This window comes from Mya arenaria, chromosome 13, assembly GCF_026914265.1.
Source record: "Mya arenaria isolate MELC-2E11 chromosome 13, ASM2691426v1".
Taxonomy (NCBI): Eukaryota; Metazoa; Mollusca; class Bivalvia; order Myida; family Myidae; genus Mya; species Mya arenaria.
Genome location: NC_069134.1, coordinates 10,525,582 through 10,548,451, shown reverse-complemented (window position 1 = coordinate 10,548,451; position 22,870 = coordinate 10,525,582). Strand labels below are relative to the sequence as shown.

The following is a 22,870-nucleotide window of genomic DNA, read 5'->3' as shown; positions in this document are numbered from 1 at the left end:
ATACGCTACAGAACAGAAACATTACACAACAGATACATAACAGATTAGATACGCTACAGAACAGATACGTTACAGAACAGATACATAACAGAACAGATACATTACAGAACAGATATGTTACGGAACAGATACTACCGAACAGATACATTACAGAACAGATACGCTACAGAACAGATACGCCAGAACAGATATGTTACAGAACAGATATGTTACAGATATGTAACAGACCAGATACATTACAGATTATTTATACGCTACAGAACAGATACATTACAGAACAGATATGTTAAAGACACGTAACAGAACAGATACGCTACGGAACAGATACATAATAGAACAGATACATTACAGAACAGATATGTTAAAGACACGTAATAGAACAGATACGCTACAGAACAGATACATAATAGAACAGATACGTTACAGAACAGATAAGTTACAGAACAGATACATAATAGAACAGATATGTTACAGAACAGATATGTAACAGAATAGATATGTTACTGAACAGATATGCTACAAATCAGATACACTACAGAATAGATACACTACAGAACAGATATGTAACATAACAGATAAGTTACAAATCAGTTAAGCTACAGAACAGATATGTAACAGAACAGATATGTTACAGAACAGATATGTTACAAATATGTTATGCTACATGACAGATATGCTGCAGAACAGATATGTTACAGCACAGATATGTTACTGACCAGATACATTACAGAACAGATAGGTTTCAGAATATATACGCTACAGAACAGAAATGTACCAGAACAGATATGTTAAAGAGCAACGGATACATTACAGAACAGATATGTGACAGAACAGATACGTAACTGATCAGATATTTAACAGAACAGATACCTAACAGAACTGATATGTGACAGAACAGATATGTAACAGAACAGATATGTGACAGAACATATACCTATCAGAACTGATATGTGACAGAACATACATGTAACAGAACAGATACCTATTAGAACTGATATGTGACAGAAAAGATACATAACAGAACAACGGATACATTATAGAACAGATATGTTACAGAACAGATACCTATCAGATTGATATGTAACAGAACACATACGTTTAAGAGCAACCGCTACATTACCGAACAGATATGTGACAGAACATATACTTAACACAACAGATACCTATCAGAACTTATATGTTACAGAAAAGATACATTAAAGAGCAACGGATACATTACAGAACAGATATCTAACAGAACAGATACCTAACAGAACTGATATGCATCAGAACATATAGTAATAGAATTGATATGTTACTGAACAGATACCTTACAGAACTGGTATGTGACAGAACAGATAACTAACAGAACTAATATGTGACAGAACAGATACCTAACAGACCTGAAATGTTACAGAACAGATAACTAACAAAACTGATATGTGACAGAACAGATAACTAACAGAACTTAACAGAACATATATGTAACAAAACATATATGTAACAGAACATATATGTAACAAAACATATAGTAATAGAAATGATATGTTACAGAACATATATGTAACAGAACATATAGTAATAAAACTGATATGTTACAGAACATATATTAACAGAACATATATGTAACATAACATGTAATAATAGAACTGATATGTTACAGAACATATACGTAATAGAACAGATATCTTACAGAACTGATATGTGACAGAACAGATACCTAACAGACCTGATATATGACATAACAGATACATAACAGAACATGTATGTTACAGAACAGATACCTAACAGAACTGATATGATACAGAACAGATACCTAACAGAACTGATATGTTACAGAACAGATACTTAACAGAACTGATATGATACAGAACAGATACCTAACAGAACTGATATGTTACAGAACAGATACTTAACAGAACTGATATGTGACAGAACAGATACATAACAGAACTGATATGTTACAGAACAGATACCTAACAGAACTGATATGTAACAGAACAGATACATTACAAAACTGATTTGTTACAGAACAGATACGTAACAGAACAGATATGTGACAGAACAGATACCTAACAGACCTGATATGTGACAGAACAGATACTTAACAGAACTGATATGTGACAGAACAGATACCCAACAGAACAGATATGTGACAGAACAGATACATAACAGAACAGATATGTGACAGAACAGATATGTTACAGAACAGATACGTTAAATAGCAATGGATACATTACAGAGCAGATATGTTACAGAACTGATACCTAACAGAACTGGTATGTGACAGAACAGATACCCAACAGAACTGATATGTGACAGAACAGATACCCAACAGAACTGATATGTGACAGAACAGATACCCAACATAACTGATATGTGACAGAACAGATACCCAACAGAACTGATATGTGACCGAACAGATACGTAACAGAACAGATATGTGACAGAACAGATATGTTACAGAACAGATACGTTAAAGAGCGACGGATACATTACAGAACAGGTATGTGACAGAACAGATACCTAACAGAACTGGTATGTGACAGAACAGATACCTAACAGAACTGATATATGACAGAACAGATATGTAAACAGAACAGATACATATAAGAACAGGTACATAACAGAACAGATACGTTACAGAACAAATACTTTACAGAACAGATACATAACAAAACAGATAAGTTGAAGAACAGATATGTTTCAGCGTAATTTTATTAAGAGCTTATTATTATGTATTTACTCAAATTTTCACATGAAATGATGTCTTCCTTGTCAATTTGAAAGTTTAGATTCATAAAATCAACATTTCATATTAAAAGGACAGGTTTACCCTTTGAAAACAAACATGGGACCTTCCACAAGAGTGCAGTGTTTTGTTTCATTGTGACAAAACCTAATTCTTTATCCACTCCCTCACAGGGATTTGTACTAAGTTGATGGATATTTAAACCTTTATTGAAAACATTGGTAGCATTGCATGCTAATGTCAATCAACCAATCAAGCTACAGCCTTTTGTTGAATCGCTTACTGAGTAAAGCTATTCTTATTATGGACTTCATAGACAATATTCGAGCATATCAACATTTGTTGAGGGGTTCCAGTCGTAGTTTTAACACCCCTTATCATTTGCCACACTTCATTTCATAATAAAAAAGACTTCATTTTACAAACCATGAACAAGTCCCTTTAATCATCATTATGCAATTTATCTGTTACTAGACAGTAGTCACTTTGTTCAGACCAATAATTTTATATGTATGTGTAATGGGTTAAGAAATAACATTTATAGAACATATTAGTTGAACATGTTTCTTGCATATGAGAAAGAACATCATAACTTGACAACATCGTTTGTTGGGCATCTATCCATAGATTGGTCATATGGCAGTAACATATAAATAACTACATTTAGATTCTCATATCTTTGAACAGTACCGGTATGTTTTTTTGAAGTCTTGTATGCATCCTTATATAAGAAACTCAGATTCAGTTAGTTCTGCTGGAAGAAAATTGACAACAGGCACACTAAAAGGGTTTATGGCTTGAAGCAGAAACTAATGAAATGCCAGATTTATTCTTGCTATAAACACCCTGACGGCATGCCTCTAAAATCTGCAAACCTGGAAAATAAGATGACATGTGACGACTTTATAGAATTATATTCCATAAAGATTTATTGACTCTATTAATAATTAAAACTGTATAATCACAGCATTAAATCCTGACCATATTAATGACTTGTCAACCGGGAACAGTTTTCATTCTGGAAGTTTAGGCAAAATCCGGATTTTACTGGTTGGCTGTTCATGTTGTGATTCTAATGTATGAAAATGCATATTTACAATCATCTGCAGTTGCATGGTGATTGTGATGCATGCAATTATGCTATTAATAAAATTGATCTTTGGAATTATGGAATACATTTGAAAGATTGTTCCTGTTCCATTAGCATTATCCATTTTGTTTTAAAAAAAATCATGAATCTGTTTGCTAGTTAAAGTTTGTCCAAGCTGCCTGAGGTTGCTTAATTTCCAATCCAGTAAGCTTACCATAAAACATATTCTATATATATATAAAATGTATAATGTCCAAGAGCTTAAAGACTTTGCTGTTTTAAAGATTTGTTGGTAGTAGATACAGTCAGAAATAAAATATTATTTCACACTGTTTAATGGATGGGGAACACTAGACCTATCATAGCGTAGGCAGCTGCCTTAACTTTCATTTGTTCTAGGGACAAGTATGCATTATCACATTCTGATGGATCTTCTCACCTTTGGCATTACTGATGTACTGTTGACCCAGAAAAGGCAATTATACAATCATTCAATATATCATATTGCTCGAGTTTTACCATCACTTCTGCCGACATGTCTTGTGTACTACTGTTATTTATTAAATTAGTATTGCCATATTTTATGGAAAAGTGATGATAATTCCTGCTAATATGAAAGCCCTGGTGGAAAACCATTTTTTGTAGAATAACAGATCTCCCAGTGTAAAATTGTAGCATTCTTATACATGCAATATTTCCATGGGATTTACATGCAATATTTCCATGGGATTTACATGCAATATTTCCATGGGATTTACATGCAATATTTCCATGGGATTTACATGCAATATTTCCATGGGATATACATGCAATATTTCCATGGGATTTACATGCAATATTTCCATGGGATATACATGCAATATTTCCATGGGATTTACATGCAATATTTCCATGGGATTTACATGCAAGATTTACATGCAATATTTCCATGGGATTTACATGCAATATTTCCAGGAGATATGATGCTTAGAAAAAAACAGTGTATTTTCCTCTCAACTAGGAGTATTTTTCATATATCGTCTTTAATAACTCTGGCTTGGGCTTTTTTTTAACGTGTTTAACTTGTTAAAATTATGTTTTTAAACTAGTCTATTTTCAACTGCAAAGCACTGTCAGAGGTGTACCCAGGCGTAAAAATGGTCCCTAAATGGCAAGTGCTAAAACTAAAATCAGGAATAACAATTGAAGGCTAGTTAATGTTTGTAATTTCACTGAATGTTGGCATTCATAGTATAGAGAAGGCTTGAAATGTTTCTTTCATTATTGTATTTTTCAAAATGTTCCTAAGGGATGGGACACCCCTCCCGCTCCCACTGTATAACATATTGAGAACAAACTATTGAAAGAGACCTTCACATGTCAACACATCGCTTAAGTGGGGTACAAATAAGACGCTTCAGGTACACCCCTGCCTATATTTAGTATATATGTAAGAAAATATATTATACAAAGCAATCTCATTAATCTACATTATTCTAATCAAAATCTATCCTTCAGCGGGATACCGTCCATGGGGGTGAAGGAAGAAGATTCAAGGGGATTGTTCACCCTGCAAGGGAATAAAAATTGGCAGTTGTATGCATTCTCAGCTGAAGAAATCAAAAACAAAATATTACCTTGTATTGGTCAATATGAAATAGATACAGTACAAGTTTTTCTTCAAAAGTATTCTCTTTAAGACGTAAGAAGCAGTTTCACTCCCAGCTTCGCCTCAGATAAAATTGGTGTTCGTCCTAGCGAAACGGTTTAATACGTCTGTAAGAGGACTCTTTTGAAGAAAAAACGAGTAACTGTATCTGACTTACCGTATACAAGGATCTGTGTATTGCATATATAGTAGTGAGCAAATAAATGCATTAATTAATAAATAAATACAGATTTATAGATAGAAATATTTTTCCGAAGGATAAACATTTACTAATTAGATTATTATCATGGCCTTTCTAAATACAATGTATCAGCTAGTGTGATTACTCAAAATTTTCATTCACGGTCCGCTTACAACCATTAGAAGATACTTTTTCAATAGCTCTGCTGGTGGTATAGTCGTATAATATCTGAAAAAGATAATGAGTCTATTAAATAGTATTGAAAAAGGGTATTTATCTGTCAGTGATTGGCTACTGTAGTGTTAAGGATTGTATTCAACAGATACATGTAGGCTATCTAAGAATCCGTACATTTATAACATACGAAAAATAGGTCAACAATCGATTACTTTGACTTTTTTCTCTGCAGAGAATTAATTAAATTGGAGATATAAATTGTTCAGAATGAGAATAAAAGGTAAAACCAAACAGGGCAATTTCTTCGACATTAATCTTAGTTTGCTTCATTATGGTGTCCGGATTATTTCTCTGCATGGGTTTCTTAGACAGGACTGTTTTGGAAGGGAAATGTGATAGTTCTCAACTTCAACAAATGAATCGCTGAATATTTCATGGTTTTGGGCGCTACCTCTGGCCAGCATCCTTTCTTAGGACCATCCATGCCTTCCTGTCTTCCTCATTAAGTGTAAGACATTGATTTTTCCAACAAGGAACTTTTCACTTCTGTTATTCGGTGTTAGTATCAGTTAAAGTTAATTCATTAATATGAAATGAGGTTGTTGGCTTTGAGTTTATGGTTGAGATTGGTCCTTCGGGAAATGCTCTGTGCTTAGGATGCAAACCACTACGCTCCAGATCAATACCGGTATGTTGAAGTGACACTCCTAGCATACATCAGGTAGAATATCCTCAGTCAAGTTAGTTCATTGCATCTTCACAATTGAATTTCCCCAAAAATGAGGATTGCTGTTGACAGGAGCTTGAACCTTGGCATTTCAACCAAAAAGGACCTGAGAGGTGTAAGAAATTGCTCCCAGTAATTTCTGTACTTGAAACTTGTAATCTTTGTCTGTGAGGAAATGTTTCTTATTGTTTGATGTTATGAACATAACAACTAGTCATTGGCCGATCTTTTCCGAGCAGACATCTAAGGACAGTTTTGCTAACCAGATCAATTTTTATTCTTTTGTATTTCATTCACTCATGGTCCAAATATTGAGTCATCTTTGAAAGTTTCAATTCTATTATCAAAATAAGATTTAATATGTACTGTAAGTTAAACAGGACATTTACTACAAACTTTAATTTGTTTAACAAGTGTCTGGTTTCAAAGACAAAGTTAGCTAGAACACCAAATTGATTCTGTATTCTTAGCACAATGACTTTTTCTGTTCTTTAAGCGTCCTTTTAATTTAGCTTACCCGGTAGTATTTCAGGCACGGAATTCAGATATGAGTGTCAACATTATAAGGTACTGCATCTTTACAAGGTCAGAGGGAAGGACAATGACCCAACCATCAGTTGTAAAGGACTAGACAAATAATAAACCCTTAGGGTAAATAGTCATGGTGTTTCAAAGGTAAGCTTTGTGAATTCTGTGAAAGGTTTATACTTCCAATAATGCTGAAGTAAACATCCAAAAGGCATTGTGTGATGAGCCACCAAAAGCATCAATATTTTATAGTGTTCTATGGAATAAAAGGAAATGTACACTTGTAAATTGCTCTATAATCTAGCCACTGCTTCTGGTGTCCATTAACAAGTATCGTTGAAAAGCTGATCAATTAAAACACATAACGCAACATCCCCATTGTCATGATTGCATGACCGTAACAAGTCCGGATGCAATCACAGTGTTGGCAGCAATTAAAATGTGTTAGCCAGAGCGTGTATAAGGTTCAGGTGTGCTTACAGTTGTTGTTTTTTGCACATTATTTCCATTTCTTGCAATGGATTTTAATTGATAATTTTTTCAACTGCTGTGTTACAAGTCCAGAAATTGACATCGATGAGTTTTCCATTATGGAAACGCAGGAGAGAGCAACTGTATAGTGTCACAAGTAGGAACAGTAAATGCCAATATCAGCAATGGAAACATGAAGGAATATAAGCTGACAATCTGTCATGATAATCACTAGCTGGAACTTGGAATAGCTGTGCCATCTATGGAAATATTTACATACAACCCAGCACCGTGAACATTAATATGAATGGATTTATACGGGTCACTGGCCAAAGCCAGAACATTGTCATTACTTGGTTGTATTAAAGCACTCGTTGAGGAAGTTGGATGACTTATGTAGCAAGAAAGTATGAATGGTCATGGAAAGCACTTTTGGGGGGCTCAAAGTTTTGGATATCTGAAAGCAAAGAATTTTTTATCATTGATTGAAATGTGATTTTCTTGATTAATTTATTTGGACTAACAATGGCCCTCGTTCTTCACTTGAAGTATGCCGAAAACTTGCCGGGTAGAGCTGAGCGACTGGCAAAAGTTTCTTTCAGAGGTAAAACCTTCTGTTACAATTAGATAGCTTGGTTGTCCTTAACCTGAATTATTTGTAAGATGTAACATTAACATTATATATTCAGATAGAAGCCTTATGCATTATTGGTTTTCTTTCATGCACTAACTTTACTATGCAAGAGTCAGTAAAATCATTTTAATGCTCTTTTACTTTACAGATATAGTCCTATTGAAAACTTTAATTACCCTTGCACTTGAAAAACTATTTAAGACCACAACATTTCTTACAACAGTTAATCATTTCATGTTACTTACATATAAATAAGTGCTTTATAGCAATAAACTTCATCAGCCATACATGATTAAAAGGTTGCTGGAAAAGACCTAAGACAGGGAAAAGGAAGATTATTAATGGTATGTCATAAGATCATATAATTACGAGGTTGGAAAATTATTAGGCTTTGGGAAATTTCTCATTCTTTTTCTCAGAAATATGTATATTATTATTCAAAGAAGTTCTCTTATGGGAATTCCTTCATTGCCTTGAAGTGTTTCCTTGGCAGTACTATACTATGATCACTTTATGAAAAAAACAACACATTCTACCACTTACAAACAATGTGAAGTAATTTTTACTGTTTATATGTAAAAAAATGACATTAATTTTCTTAGTGTTTGGCGCAAATGTCTCTCTCCTAGTGACTGTCCAAACCTCTAAATAACTGAGATCATGATTTAATGGACTTTTGATTTGAAGTGACTAAATCAGAATCTTTTCAGCGATCCCATTGGCGCAGACAAGAGGGTAAACACAATCATATTAAAACATTGCTAAAGCTGCAATAGTATTCATGGTAGAATGCATGAAAATGCATTGGGGCAAATACTTCAGGCAGGTATCACCATTTTAGAAGGGATTTCCACCAAACAACTCTTTATCAGGCATTAAGAAACCAAGAACAACCTTTTCTCTGAATCCTTTTGCATGCATGGTTCATGCCCTTTTGATATTAAAATGGGCTTAATAATACCATAAGAGTATTGGTTTTGCTATATAGTCAGAATTGCCATTTTTTGTAATGGTGGAGTGTTTTTGCACAGTATCAAAAGAATAAAGAAAGTCCATGTTGTCTAGAATAAGTTTTGGCATGAAATGACTTTGTTGTTTATTTCCCTGCGGGCACATTTCGGCATGGAGATATTGAATCCGTTCTACATTAATACTGTTGAAGTAGCTTAGAAATTCTTATTTTCTGCCAATTGGCAATGGCATTCTGATACCACTGTTTGCATATTCAGAGGTTCTATTGCTTTCAGTGATGCAAATTGCATGGATAAAATTCATTAACTGCTCTAATATAATGCTAAAATTGTTAAGGCTCAATACAAGGCATGATAGAACTATTAGATACACTTAACAATGGGTTCCAAGAATTAACCAAAGCCCACAGGTGTTGTCTGCCTTCAGCTGTATCCTAACTAGTTATTTTATGCAGAAATGCTGCCCATGGGCATTATCTGTTTAATAAAAGAAATTTCCATCGATTTGTACAGTCCATGACAAACAAACATAGACCATTGTAAAAATATTTGATTTCTGGAATAATATCTTCTAAAACACAGTTAGTGTATAATTACATCATAAATGCTTCATTGGAAGGCAATATTTTGCTTTGAATGAAGACTTTAAAGAAAGATAACTTGACTATTAATTCACCATATTAAATGAAACATGGCGCAGTCTATGCTGCTTGCATAGCCCCTCATTAGGTTTTTTACTACAGTTTGATTGAGCGTCTAGTTTCTTAAAACACTTCGACAACCCTTTTCACGAAACCACTGTGTTAATGGAGCACTGTCAAAACATTATTTTGGAAACAGGTTTGTCGAAGTGTTTGAGGACATTACCCACCTCATCAAACTCCGGTAATATAATGAAGACTGCCCTTAGTTTCATTTAAAATGGTGAAGAGAAAGAAAAGTTATCTTCATGTTTTAAGTCATCATTCGAAGCTATATGTTGCTTTCCAATGTAGCATTTATGACGTAATGTATCGAGTGGTATTCACACACTGAAACAGCACTGATGAACTTGATTTGGGAAGATTGCAATGAAAAAAATAAATACCATATTGTAAGTAAGTAGTATTTTTTGGATTATGTAACATAGGAAATGAACTGCAAAAATAGTATGTTTAGTTTGAAAAGACCTCTTATGTGTTCTGAAACAGTTAATGATGCAGTGTTCTTACCCCTGCTTAAACAATTTGTCTCACCATGATCTCAACCAAGTTTTCTTGGAGTTTTACTTAAGCTTATTTGACAAAACTTTGTCTGGCAGTGTTCGTTATGATATATGAAAAACTATAACTACATGTACCACTGTTTACCTCATCTGAAATACACAGTCAGATAGTAGTATTAACTCCAAGTTGAATAACCTTAAACCCTTTGTCTGGCAGTATTCATTACCCCGTCTAAAACACTCTGTCTGGCAGTGTTCATTACCCCATCTTAAACACTCTGTCTTGCAGTATTCATTACCCTGTCTTAAACACTCTGTCTGGCAGTGTTCATTACCCCATCTTAAACACTCTTGTCTGGCAGTATTCATTACCCCGTCTTAAACACTCTGTCTGGCAGTGTCCATTACCCCATCTGAAACACTGTCTGGCAGTGTTCATTACCCCATCTTAAACACTCTGTCTGGCAGTGTCCATTACCCCATCTTAAACACTCTGTCTGGCAGTGTTCATTCACTCTGTCTGGCAGTGTTCATTACCCCATCTGAAACACTCTGTCTGGCAGTGTTCATTACCCCATCTGAAACACTCTGTTGGGCAGTGTCCATTACCCTATCTTAAACTCTCTGTTTGGCAGTGTCCATTACCCTATCTTAAACAATCTGTTGGGCAGTGTCCATTACCCTATCTTAAACACTCTGTCTGGCAGTGTCCATTACCCCATCTTCAATACTCTGTCTGGCAGTGTTCATTCACTCTGTCTGGCAGTGTCCATTACTCCATATGAAACACTCTGTCTGGCAGTGTTCATTACCCCATCTTAAACACTCTGTTGGGCAGTTTCCATTTCCCTATCTTAAACACTTTGTTGGGCAGTGTCCATTACCCCATCTTAAACACTCTGTTGGGCAGTGTCCATTACCCTATCTTAAACACTCTGTCTGGCAGTGTTCATTACCCTATCTTAAACACTCTGTTGGGCAGTGTCCATTACCCCATCTGAAACACTCTGTTGGGCAGTGTCCATTACCCCATCTTAAACACTCTGTTGGGCAGTGTCCATTACCCTATCTTAAACACTCTGTCTGGCAGTGTTCATTACCCCATCTTAAACACTCTGTCTGGCAGTGTTCATTACCCCATCTTAAACACTCTGTCTGGCAGTGTTCATTACCCCATCTGAAATATTCTGTTTGGCAGTGTCCATTACCCCATCTGAAACACTCTGTTTGGCAGTGTCCATTACCCCATCTTAAACACTCATGTTGGGCAGTGTTCATTACCCCATCTGAAACACTCTGTCTGGCAATGTCCATTACCCCATCTTAAACACTCATGTTGGGCAGTGTTCATTACCCTATCTTAAACACTCTGTTGGGCAGTGTCCATTACCCGATCTTAAACCTTCTGTTGGGCAGTGTCAATTACCCCATCTGAAACACTCTGTCTGGCAGTGTTCATTACCCCATCTTAAAAAATCTGTCTAGCAGTGTCCATTACGCCATCTTAAACACTCTGTCTGGCAGTGTCCATTACCTCATCTGAAACACTCTGTCTGGCAGTGTTCATTACCCCAACCGAAACACTTTGTCTGGCAGTGTTCATTACCCCATCTTAAACACTCTGTCTGCAAGTGTTCATTACCCCATCTGAAACACTCTGTCTGGCAATGTCCATTACCCCATCTTAAACACTCTGTTGGGCAGTGTCCATTACCCCATCTTAAACACTCTGTCTGGCAGTGTCCATTACCCCATCTGAAACACTCTATTGGGCAGTGTCCATTACCCCATCTTAAACACTCTGTTGGGCAGTGTCAATTAACCTATCTTAAACACTCTGCCTGGCAGTGTCCATTACCCCATCTTAAACACTCTCTCTGGCAGTGTTCATTATCCCATCTTAAACACTCTGTCTGGCAGTGTTCATTCACTTTGTCTGGCAGTGTTCATTACCCCGTCTGAAACACTCTGTTGGGCAGTGACCATTACCCCATCTTAAACACTCTGTTGTGCAGTGTTCATTGCCTCATCTGAAACACTTTGTCTGGCAGTGTTCATTACCCCATCTGAAACACTCTGTCTGGCAGTGTTCATTACCCCATCTTAAACACTCTGTCTGGCAGTGTTCATTACCCCATCTGAAACACTCTGTCTGGCAATGTCCATTACCCCATCTTAAACACTCTGTTGGGCAGTTTCCATTACCCCATCTTAAACACTCTGTCTAGCAGTGTCCATTACCCCATCTGAAACACTCTGTTGCGCAGTTTCCATTACCCCATCTTAAACACTCTGTTGGGCAGTGTCAATTACCCTATCTTAAACACTGTCTGGCAGTGTCCATTACCCCATCTTAAACACTCTCTCTGGCAGTGTCCATTATCCCATCTGAAACACTCTGTCTGGCAGTGTTCATTCACTCTGTCTGGCAGTGTTCATTACCCCATCTGAAACACTCTGTTGGGCAGTGTCCATTACCCCATCTTAAACACTCTGTTGGGCAGTGTCCATTACCCCATCTTAAACACTCTTTTGGGCAGTGTCCATTACCCTATCTTAAACACTCTGTTGGGCAGTGTCCATTACCCCATCTGAAACACTCTGTTGGGCAGTGTTCATTACCCCATCTGAAACACTCTGTCTGGTGGCAGTGTTCATTACCTCATCTTAAACACTCTGTTGGGCAGTGTTCATTACCCAATCTGAAACACTCTGTCTGGCAGTGCCCATTACCCCATCTTAAACACTCTGTTGGGCAGTGTCCATTACCCTATCTTAAACACTCTGTCTGGCAGTGTTCATTACTCCATCTGAAACACTCTGTCTGGCAGTGTTCATTACCCCATCTTAAACACTCTGTCTGGCAGTGTTCATTACCCAACCTGAAACATTCTGTTTGGCAGTGTTCATTACCCCATCTGAAACACTCTGTCTGGCAGTGTCCATTACCCCATCTGAAACACTCTGTCTGGCAGTGTCCATTACCCCATCTGAAACACTCTGTCTGGCAGTGTCCATTACCCCATCTGAAACACTCTGTCTGGCAGTGTTCATTACCCCATCTTAAACACTCTGTCTGACAGTGTTCATTACCCCATCTGAAACACTCTGTCTGGCAGTGTTCATTACCCCATCTGAAACATTCTGTCTGGCAGTGTCCATTACCCCATCTTAAACAATCTGTCTGGCAGTGTTCATTACCCCATCTTAAACACTCTGTCTGGCAGTGTTCATTACCCAATCTGAAACACTCTGTCTGGCAGTGTTCATTACCCCCTCTGAAACACTCTGTCTGTCAGTATTCATTACCCCATCTGAAACATTCTGTCTGGCAGTGTCCATTACCCCATCTTAAACAATCTGTCTGGCAGTGTTCATTACACCATCTTAAACACTCTGTCTGGCAGTGTTCATTACCCCATCTGTAACACTCTGCCTGTCAGTGTTCATTACCCCATCTGAAACACTATGTCTGGCAGTGTTCATTACACCATCTGAAACACTGTCTGGCAGTGTTCATTACCCCATCTGAAACACTTTGTCTGGCAGTGTTCATTACCCCATCTGAAACACTCTGTCTGGCAGTGTTCATAACCCCATCTGAAACACTTTGGCAGTGTTCATTACCTCATCTGAAACACTCTGTCTGGCAGTGTCCATTACCCCATCTTAAACAATCTGTCTGGCAGTGTTCATTACCCCATCTTAAACACTCTGTCTGGCAGTGTTCATTACCCCATCTGAAATATTCTGTCTGGCAGTGTTCATAACCCCATCTCAAACACTCTGTCTGGCAGTGTTCATTACCCCATCTGAAACACTCTGTCTGGCAGTGTTCATTACCCCATCTGAAACACTCTGTCTGGCAGTGTTTATTACCCCATCTGAAACACTCTGTCTGGCAGTGTCCATTATCCCATCTAAAACATTCTGTCTGGCAGTGTTCATTACCCCATCTGAATCGCTCTGCCTGGCAGTGTCCATTACCCCATCTTAAACACTCTGTCTGGCAGTGTTCATTACCCCATCTGAAACACTCTGTCTGGCAATGTCCATTACCCCATCTTAAACACTCTGTTGGGCAGTTTCCATTACCCCATCTTAAACACTCTGTTGCGCAGTTTCCATTACCCCATCTTAAACACTCTGTTGGGCAGTGTCAATTACCCTATCTTAAACACTGTCTGGCAGTGTCCATTACCCCATCTTAAACACTCTCTCTGGCAGTGTCCATTATCCCATCTGAAACACTCTGTCTGGCAGTGTTCATTCACTCTGTCTGGCAGTGTTCATTACCCCATCTGAAACACTCTGTTGGGCAGTGTCCATTACCCCATCTTAAACACTCTGTTGGGCAGTGTCCATTACCCCATCTTAAACACTCTTTTGGGCAGTGTCCATTACCCTATCTTAAACACTCTGTTGGGCAGTGTCCATTACCCCATCTGAAACACTCTGTTGGGCAGTGTTCATTACCCCATCTGAAACACTCTGTCTGGTGGCAGTGTTCATTACCTCATCTTAAACACTCTGTTGGGCAGTGTTCATTACCCAATCTGAAACACTCTGTCTGGCAGTGCCCATTACCCCATCTTAAACACTCTGTTGGGCAGTGTCCATTACCCTATCTTAAACACTCTGTCTGGCAGTGTTCATTACTCCATCTGAAACACTCTGTCTGGCAGTGTTCATTACCCCATCTTAAACACTCTGTCTGGCAGTGTTCATTACCCAACCTGAAACATTCTGTTTGGCAGTGTTCATTACCCCATCTGAAACACTCTGTCTGGCAGTGTCCATTACCCCATCTGAAACACTCTGTCTGGCAGTGTCCATTACCCCATCTGAAACACTCTGTCTGGCAGTGTCCATTACCCCATCTGAAACACTCTGTCTGGCAGTGTTCATTACCCCATCTTAAACACTCTGTCTGGCAGTGTTCATTACCCCATCTGAAACACTCTGTCTGGCAGTGTTCATTACCCCATCTGAAACATTCTGTCTGGCAGTGTCCATTACCCCATCTTAAACAATCTGTCTGGCAGTGTTCATTACCCCATCTTAAACACTCTGTCTGGCAGTGTTCATTACCCAATCTGAAACACTCTGTCTGGCAGTGTTCATTACCCCCTCTGAAACACTCTGTCTGTCAGTATTCATTACCCCATCTGAAACATTCTGTCTGGCAGTGTCCATTACCCCATCTTAAACAATCTGTCTGGCAGTGTTCATTACACCATCTTAAACACTCTGTCTGGCAGTGTTCATTACCCCATCTGTAACACTCTGCCTGTCAGTGTTCATTACCCCATCTGAAACACTATGTCTGGCAGTGTTCATTACACCATCTGAAACACTGTCTGGCAGTGTTCATTACCCCATCTGAAATATTCTGTCTGGCAGTGTTCATAACCCCATCTCAAACACTCTGTCTGGCAGTGTTCATTACCCCATCTGAAACACTCTGTCTGGCAATGTCCATTACCCCATCTGAAACACTCTGTCTGGCAGTGTTCATTACCCCATCTGAAACACTTTGTCTGGCAGTGTTCATTACCCCATCTGAAACACTCTGTCTGGCAGTGTTCATAACCCCATCTGAAACACTTTGGCAGTGTTCATTACCTCATCTGAAACACTCTGTCTGGCAGTGTCCATTACCCCATCTTAAACAATCTGTCTGGCAGTGTTCATTACCCCATCTTAAACACTCTGTCTGGCAGTGTTCATTACCCCATCTGAAATATTCTGTCTGGCAGTGTTCATAACCCCATCTCAAACACTCTGTCTGGCAGTGTTCATTACCCCATCTGAAACACTCTGTCTGGCAGTGTTCATTACCCCATCTGAAACACTCTGTCTGGCAGTGTTTATTACCCCATCTGAAACACTCTGCCTGTCAGTGTTCATTACCCCATCTGAAACACTCTGTCTGGCAGTGTTCATTACCCCATCTGAAACACTCTGTCTGGCAGTGTTCATTACCCCATCTGAAACACTCTGTCTGGCAGTGTCCATTATCCCATCTAAAACATTCTGTCTGGCAGTGTTCATTACCCCATCTGAAACACTCTGCCTGGCAGTGTCCATTATCCCAATCTTTAACACTGTCTGGCAGTGTTCATTACCCCATCTGAAACATTCTGTCTGGCAGTGTCCATTACCCCATCTTAAACAATCTGTCTGGCAGTGTTCATTACCCCATCTGAAACATTCTGTCTGGCAGTGTTCATTATCCCAATCTTTAACACTGTCTGGCAGTGTTCATTACCCCATCTGAAACACTCTGTCTGGCAGTGTCCATTATCCCATCTTAAACGCTCTGTCTGGCAGTATTCATTATCCCATCTGAAACACTCTGTCTGGCAGTGTTCATTACCCCAATCTTTAACACTGTCTGGCAGTGTTCATTACCCCATCTGAAACATTCTGTCTGGCAGTGTCCATTACCCCATCTTAAACAATCTGTCTGGCAGTGTTCATTACCCCATCTTAAACACTCTGTCTGGCAGTGTTCATTACCCCATCTGAAATATTCTGTCTGGCAGTGTTCATAACCCCATCTCAAACAATCTGTCTGGCAGTGTTCATTACCCCATCTTAAACACTCTGTCTGGCAGTGTTCATTACCCCATCTGAAATATTCTGTCTGGCAGTGTTCATAACCCCATCTCAAACACTCTGTCTGGCAGTGTTCATTACCCCATCTAAAACACTCTGTCTGGCAGTGTTTATTACCCCATCTGAAACACTCTGTCTGGCAGTATTCATTATCCCATCTTAATCGCTCTGTCTGGCAGTGTTTATTACCCCATCTGAAACACTCTGTCTGGCAGTATTCATTATCCCATCTGAATCGCTCTGCCTGGCAGTGTCCATTATCCCATCTTAAACACTCTGTCTGGCAGTGTTCATTATCCCATCTGAAACACTCTGTCTGGCAGTGTTCATTACCCCATCTTAAACGCTCTGTCTGGCAGTGTTCATTACACCATCTGAAACACTCTCTCTGGCAGTGGTCATTATCCCATCTCAAACATTCTGTTTGGCAGTGTCCATTATCCCATCTGAAACACTCTGTCTGGCAGTGTCCATTACCCCATCTTAAACACTCTGTCTGTCAGTGTTCATTACCCCATCTTAAACCCTCTGTTACCCCATCCGAAACACTCTGTCTGGCAGTGTCCATTACCCCATCTGAATCACTCTGCCTTGCAGTGTCCATTACCCCATCTGAAACACTCTGTCTGGCAGTGTTCATTACCCCATCTGAAACACTCTGTCTGGCAGTGGTCATTACCCTATCTGAAACACTATGTCTGGCAGTGTTCATTATCCCATCTGAAACACTCTGTCTGGCAGTATTCATTACCCCATCTGAAACATTCTGTCTGGCACTGTTCATTACACCATCTGAAACACTCTGTCTGGCACTGTTCATTACCCGATCTGAAACACTCTGTCTGGCAGTGTTCATTACCCCATCTTAAAAATTCTGTCTGGCAGTGTCCATTACCTCATCTGAAACACTGTCAGGCAGTGTTCATTACCCCATCTGAATCACTTTGCCTGGCAGTGTCCATTACCCCATCTGAAACATTCCGTCTGGCAGTGTTCATTACCTCATCTGAATCACTCTGCCTGGCAGTGTTCATTACCCCATCTTAATCACTCTGTCTGGCAGTGTCCATTATCCCATCTTAAACACTCTGTCTGGCAGTGTCCATTACCCCATCTGAAACATTCCGTCTGGCAGTGTCCATTACCCCATCTGAAACATTCCGTCTGGCAGTGTTCATTACCTCATCTGAATCACTCTGCTTGGCAATGTTCATTACCCCATCTTAAACACTCTGTATGGCAGTATTCATTACCCCATCTGAATCACTCTGTCTGGCAGTGTCCATTAACCCATTTGAAACACTCTGTCAGGCAGTGTTCATTACCCCATCTTAAACATTCTGTCTGGCAGTATTTATTACGCCGTCTTAAACACTCCATCTGGCAGTGTTCATTACCCCATCTTAAACATTCTGTCTGGCAGTGTTCATTACGCTGTCTTAGATAGTCAGTCTGGCAGTTTTCATTACCCCATCTTAAACACTCCGTCTGGCAGTATTCATTACGCTGTCTTAAACACTCTTTCTGGCAGTGTTCGTAACCCCATCTCAAACACTCTGTCTGGCAGTGTTCATTACCCCATCTGAAACACTCTGCCTGTCAGTGTTCATTACCCCATCTGAAACACTATGTCTGGCAATGTTCATAACACCATCTGAAACACTGTCTGGCAGTGTTCATTACCCCATCTGAAACACTCTGTCTGGCAGTGTTCATAACCCCATCTCAAACACTCTGTCTGGCAGTGTTCATTACCCCATCGGAAACACTCTGCCTTGCAGTGTTCATTACCCCATCTGAAACACTCTGTCTGGCAATGAACACCATCTCAAACACTCTGTCTGGCAGTGTTCATTACCCCATCTGAGACACTCTGCCTGGCAGTGTTTTTTACCCCATCTGAAACACTCTGTCAGGCAGTGTTCATTACCCCATCTTAAACACTCTGTCTGGCAGTGTTCATTACCCCATCTTAAACACTCTGTCTGGCAGTGTTCATTACCCCATCTTAAACACTCTGTCTGGCAGTGTTCATTACCCCATCTGAAACACTCTGCCTGGCAGTGTTCAATACTCCATCTGAAACACTCTGTCTGGCAGTGTTCATTACCCCATCTGAAACACTTTGTCTGGCAGTGTTCATTACCCCATCTGAAACATTCTGTCTGGCAGTGTTCATTGCCCCATCTGAAACACTCTGCCTGTCAGTGTTCATTTCCCCATCTGAAACACTATGTCTGGCAGTGTTCATTACCCCATCTGAAACACTCTCTCTGGCAGTGTTCATTACCCCATCTGAAACACTCTGTCTGGCAGTGTTCATTACCCCATCTGAAACACTCTGTCAGGCAGTGTTCATTACCCCATCTTAAACACTCTGCCTGGCAGTGTTCATTACCCCATCTGAAACATTCTGTCTGGCAGTGTTCATTACCCCATCTGAAACACTCTGCCTGGCAGTGTTCATTACCCCATCTTAAACACTCTGTCTGGCAGTGTTCATTACCCCATCTGAAACACTCTGTCTGGCAGTGTTCATTACCCCATCTGAAACATTCTGTCTGGCAGTGTTCATTGCACCATCTGAAACACTCTGTCTGGCAGTGTTCATTACCCCATCTGAAACACTCTGTCTGGCAGTGTCCATTACCCCATCTGAAACACTCTGTCTGGCAGTGTCCATTATCCCATCTGAAACATTCTGTCTGGCGGCAGTGTTCATTACCCCATCTGAAACACTCTGTCTGGCACTGTTCATTACCCGATCTGAAACACTCTGTCTGGCAATGTTCATTATCCCATCTGAAACACTCTGTCTGGCAGTGTTCATTACCTCATCTGAAACCTATTGCCTTGATGTGTACATATATATAACCCCTTATGAGACAATTTGTTTGATAATGCTCATTACCATATCCTAACATATTTTCTGGCTATGCACTTTACCCTGTCTGAAAAACCTTGTTTGCAGTATTTTTAACCAATCAGAAACACTTGGTCTGGTAGTGTCGTTAACACTTTGTCTGGTAGAGTTCATTACCCAATTCAAAATATTGTGCTTGCAATTATATTTTAACAACTAAAAGGAGAAAAGAAACTGTGGGAAAAAAATTGTTTTAAGTGGCTGTGAAATGTTCCTGATTTAATTCTGAAAGAGATATTTCTTGACATATTTTTCCATTTATGGATCTCATTTGTTTTTTTCTCCCAATTTCTCTAATTCATTACCTTGCTTCCCATAGTAAGGTATGATAAGGATCAGGTTTTTATGGTCAGTGTGCTTCCCCTAGGGATCTGCTAATGTTCTCATACCTGTTTAAACTCATTTTCCCTTTAACTAATTCATTAGGCAAATGTTGTTACAGCTTTTGTCTGTATTTAGAAACAGACTACTATTTTCGCTTTAACTTCCTATTTTAATCAGAGTTAGTAAAGAGTGGCTTCCAGGTGGCCCCGCAGTGCCGGTTGAATGCGGTGGTTTTGTATTCGTGCTGTAAATTGTGGGGGATGGGCCTTACCTAGGGTCCGTGGGGTGCGGGGGCATTTGGCGGGAATTTTACAAGCAGTTCGTCTCCGCAGGGCAGGGATTTTACCCGGGCTTGGCTGGAAGGAAAGTCAAAGTCCCCGCTATGTCCTGGACCTGGGGAGGCCGTGGTTACAATTGACTGGTGCATTAGCTGCCTATTGGAACTCTATTTGTCTGTTTGTGTATTACACATGCAGTTTTATTCTAAAGTTTAGTAAACATGCTCAGGTTCTTCTTCATTTTGCAGCCAGAATCTAACATTCTTATTAAGCTGCATAGATGCCCTCATATATCATTTCCATATGTTCATTCTTCATATTTGTTCTGATATCCAGATGCAGGAATGTGTATTGTGCAAACAAATTTAGATGTGATGCTCCATAACCACAAATAAAGCATATCAATGTTTTAGTGCCAAGAAGACCTTTTTAAACAGTGTCTTTTTTCACCTTATTGGGAACGGTGTTTCATTGCCCTTTGAGTTGTAAACCTACAGACAGAAAATGTGTAAAAAGGCCAGATAAATATTTAAACAATTTTTTCGTTAGGATCGGAATTAAAACAATTGCTTACTATTTTCAAGTACACCTATAGAATACCATTTAGAACTTGGAGGAAATTAACTTAAGATAATTTTTATAGTAATATTCAAAATTGTTAATGTGTACTACCACTTTTGTGAGAAAAAAATAATTTTCTTTTGCCATCGTAAAAGTGGTCTATATCATGGAGAGATAACACACTGAAACTTACATTTAAATGCGTAGCTGCCTATGTTTGAGCACATGGCTGAATCCACATGATTCTGACAAAAAAAAAACACAAGCTATCTGCCTAATTAATGGTTTATTTGTTGATATATGATTTGAAAACTGCCCATTTTCCAGTACTAAATAAAGCACCACTTAAAGCCAAGAATGCACCAGATTGCACCATTGTTTTCAAAAAAATTTAGGGAGGTATGCCCCTGAACCCCCCTACCACTATTATGAATCCACATGGATAGAGGGCTACCTACGCCCCTGACATTGCCCATATTAAGGATCAGAACTGCTCTTATAGGACAATATTTTGGCTACATTTGGTTTCCATGAAAGTTTATTTGATGATCCTGCCATGTTTCATCATTTTATTCAGAAGACTGTGAGTTTCACAGGTTCAAGCTGAAAATGCAAGATTGAGAAATTCTGTGTTTGGAAAAACAAGTTGTGCACTGTGGCAGACACATATTGTTTCTGGTGTTGCAAGTACGCAGAATTAGATAAGCTGTAATAATTACTTCTTGTCCACTGGGTATTTTCCAAGAAAGAAAAATAACATAGTTATAATGGGCAGAAAGATGGTGACTGATTTTCTTCCAGGGGCTTAAGCTATAATTTTGGAACTTATGAAGACTGTGTAATTGGCAGCTTATTAACTCTGTCTCAACTGCCCTTTTGGTAAATGAAATAATGATTATTATGATAATCATTCAGGTAATTCCTATTTAAAGTCTTATAACTCTTGAAGAAGTTAATATAACGCCAATGAAAGACAAAGAAAAATAATGAGCATAGCTTAATCTTGTCATAAGGGATTTATGAAGTTTCGAGAAATTGGGGCCTGAAGACAGTCCCAATTTTATGACCAACCCTGCCAAAACAAACATACAGCCCTTCCATACCCAATGGACCAATCAGAGTCCAGACTAGGCGGGGCTTATCAGTTGCCTGTTGCTATCCACCATGACCTTATCAATCTGCACAGTACTGTTATGCGCTGTTTTCTATTTATTTATTGTGTTAAACTTGTAAAACAAAGGCATAATTTCTCAATAAGTTTAGATAAATAAGTAAAGCTGAAATACTGACAATTTCCCTTACTGTTGCATTTTAAACTAGGTTTTCATTTAATGAAACCTGGTTATTAGAATGATTTACATTGTTGTTCGAGAGCGGGTGGAAAAAAAAGAAAAACAATTGAAATTGAATAACTTGAGTTAAGGTTGACATATATTGAATTTACTTCATATATAGGAAGAGATTATGGATATCTTTCATGTGATTGGGTCACGGTCAAGGTTAAGGTTGACATATTTTGACTAAACTTGGTATTTAGGAAGAGTTCATGGATATTTTTCATGGGATTGCATTTAGGGCCACTGGGATCAAGGTCAAGTTCACTGTTACTGAAAATAGGAAACTGGCTGAACCTGAATTACTTTAGTTAGAGTTAACAAATCTCTTTAGTAAGAGTTAACAAATCTTGACTCAACTTGGTATTTCGGAAGAGTTTAGGTGACTTTTCATTGGATTGCATTTGGGGCCCCTGGGGTTAAAGGGCATCGATGTGTACAATGCACTGAAACTTACTAACTGAAGT

The 22,870-nt window shown here is 38.8% G+C and overlaps 1 protein-coding gene across 2 annotated transcripts in view; it reads left to right on the top strand.

Annotated features, from left to right (window-relative positions):
* Window positions 1–8,023: 8,023 nt before the first annotated feature.
* The window catches only part of LOC128213648 (otoferlin-like), a 102,263-nt gene continuing 87,416 nt past the window's right edge, over window positions 8,024–22,870 (top strand). For both annotated transcript variants that reach the window (XM_052919632.1, XM_052919627.1), the window contains exon 1: window positions 8,024–8,157. In XM_052919632.1, the coding sequence (XP_052775592.1) occupies window positions 8,079–8,157 (79 nt within the window). In that variant the 5' untranslated portion in view covers window positions 8,024–8,078. The remainder of the gene's footprint in view (window positions 8,158–22,870) is intronic.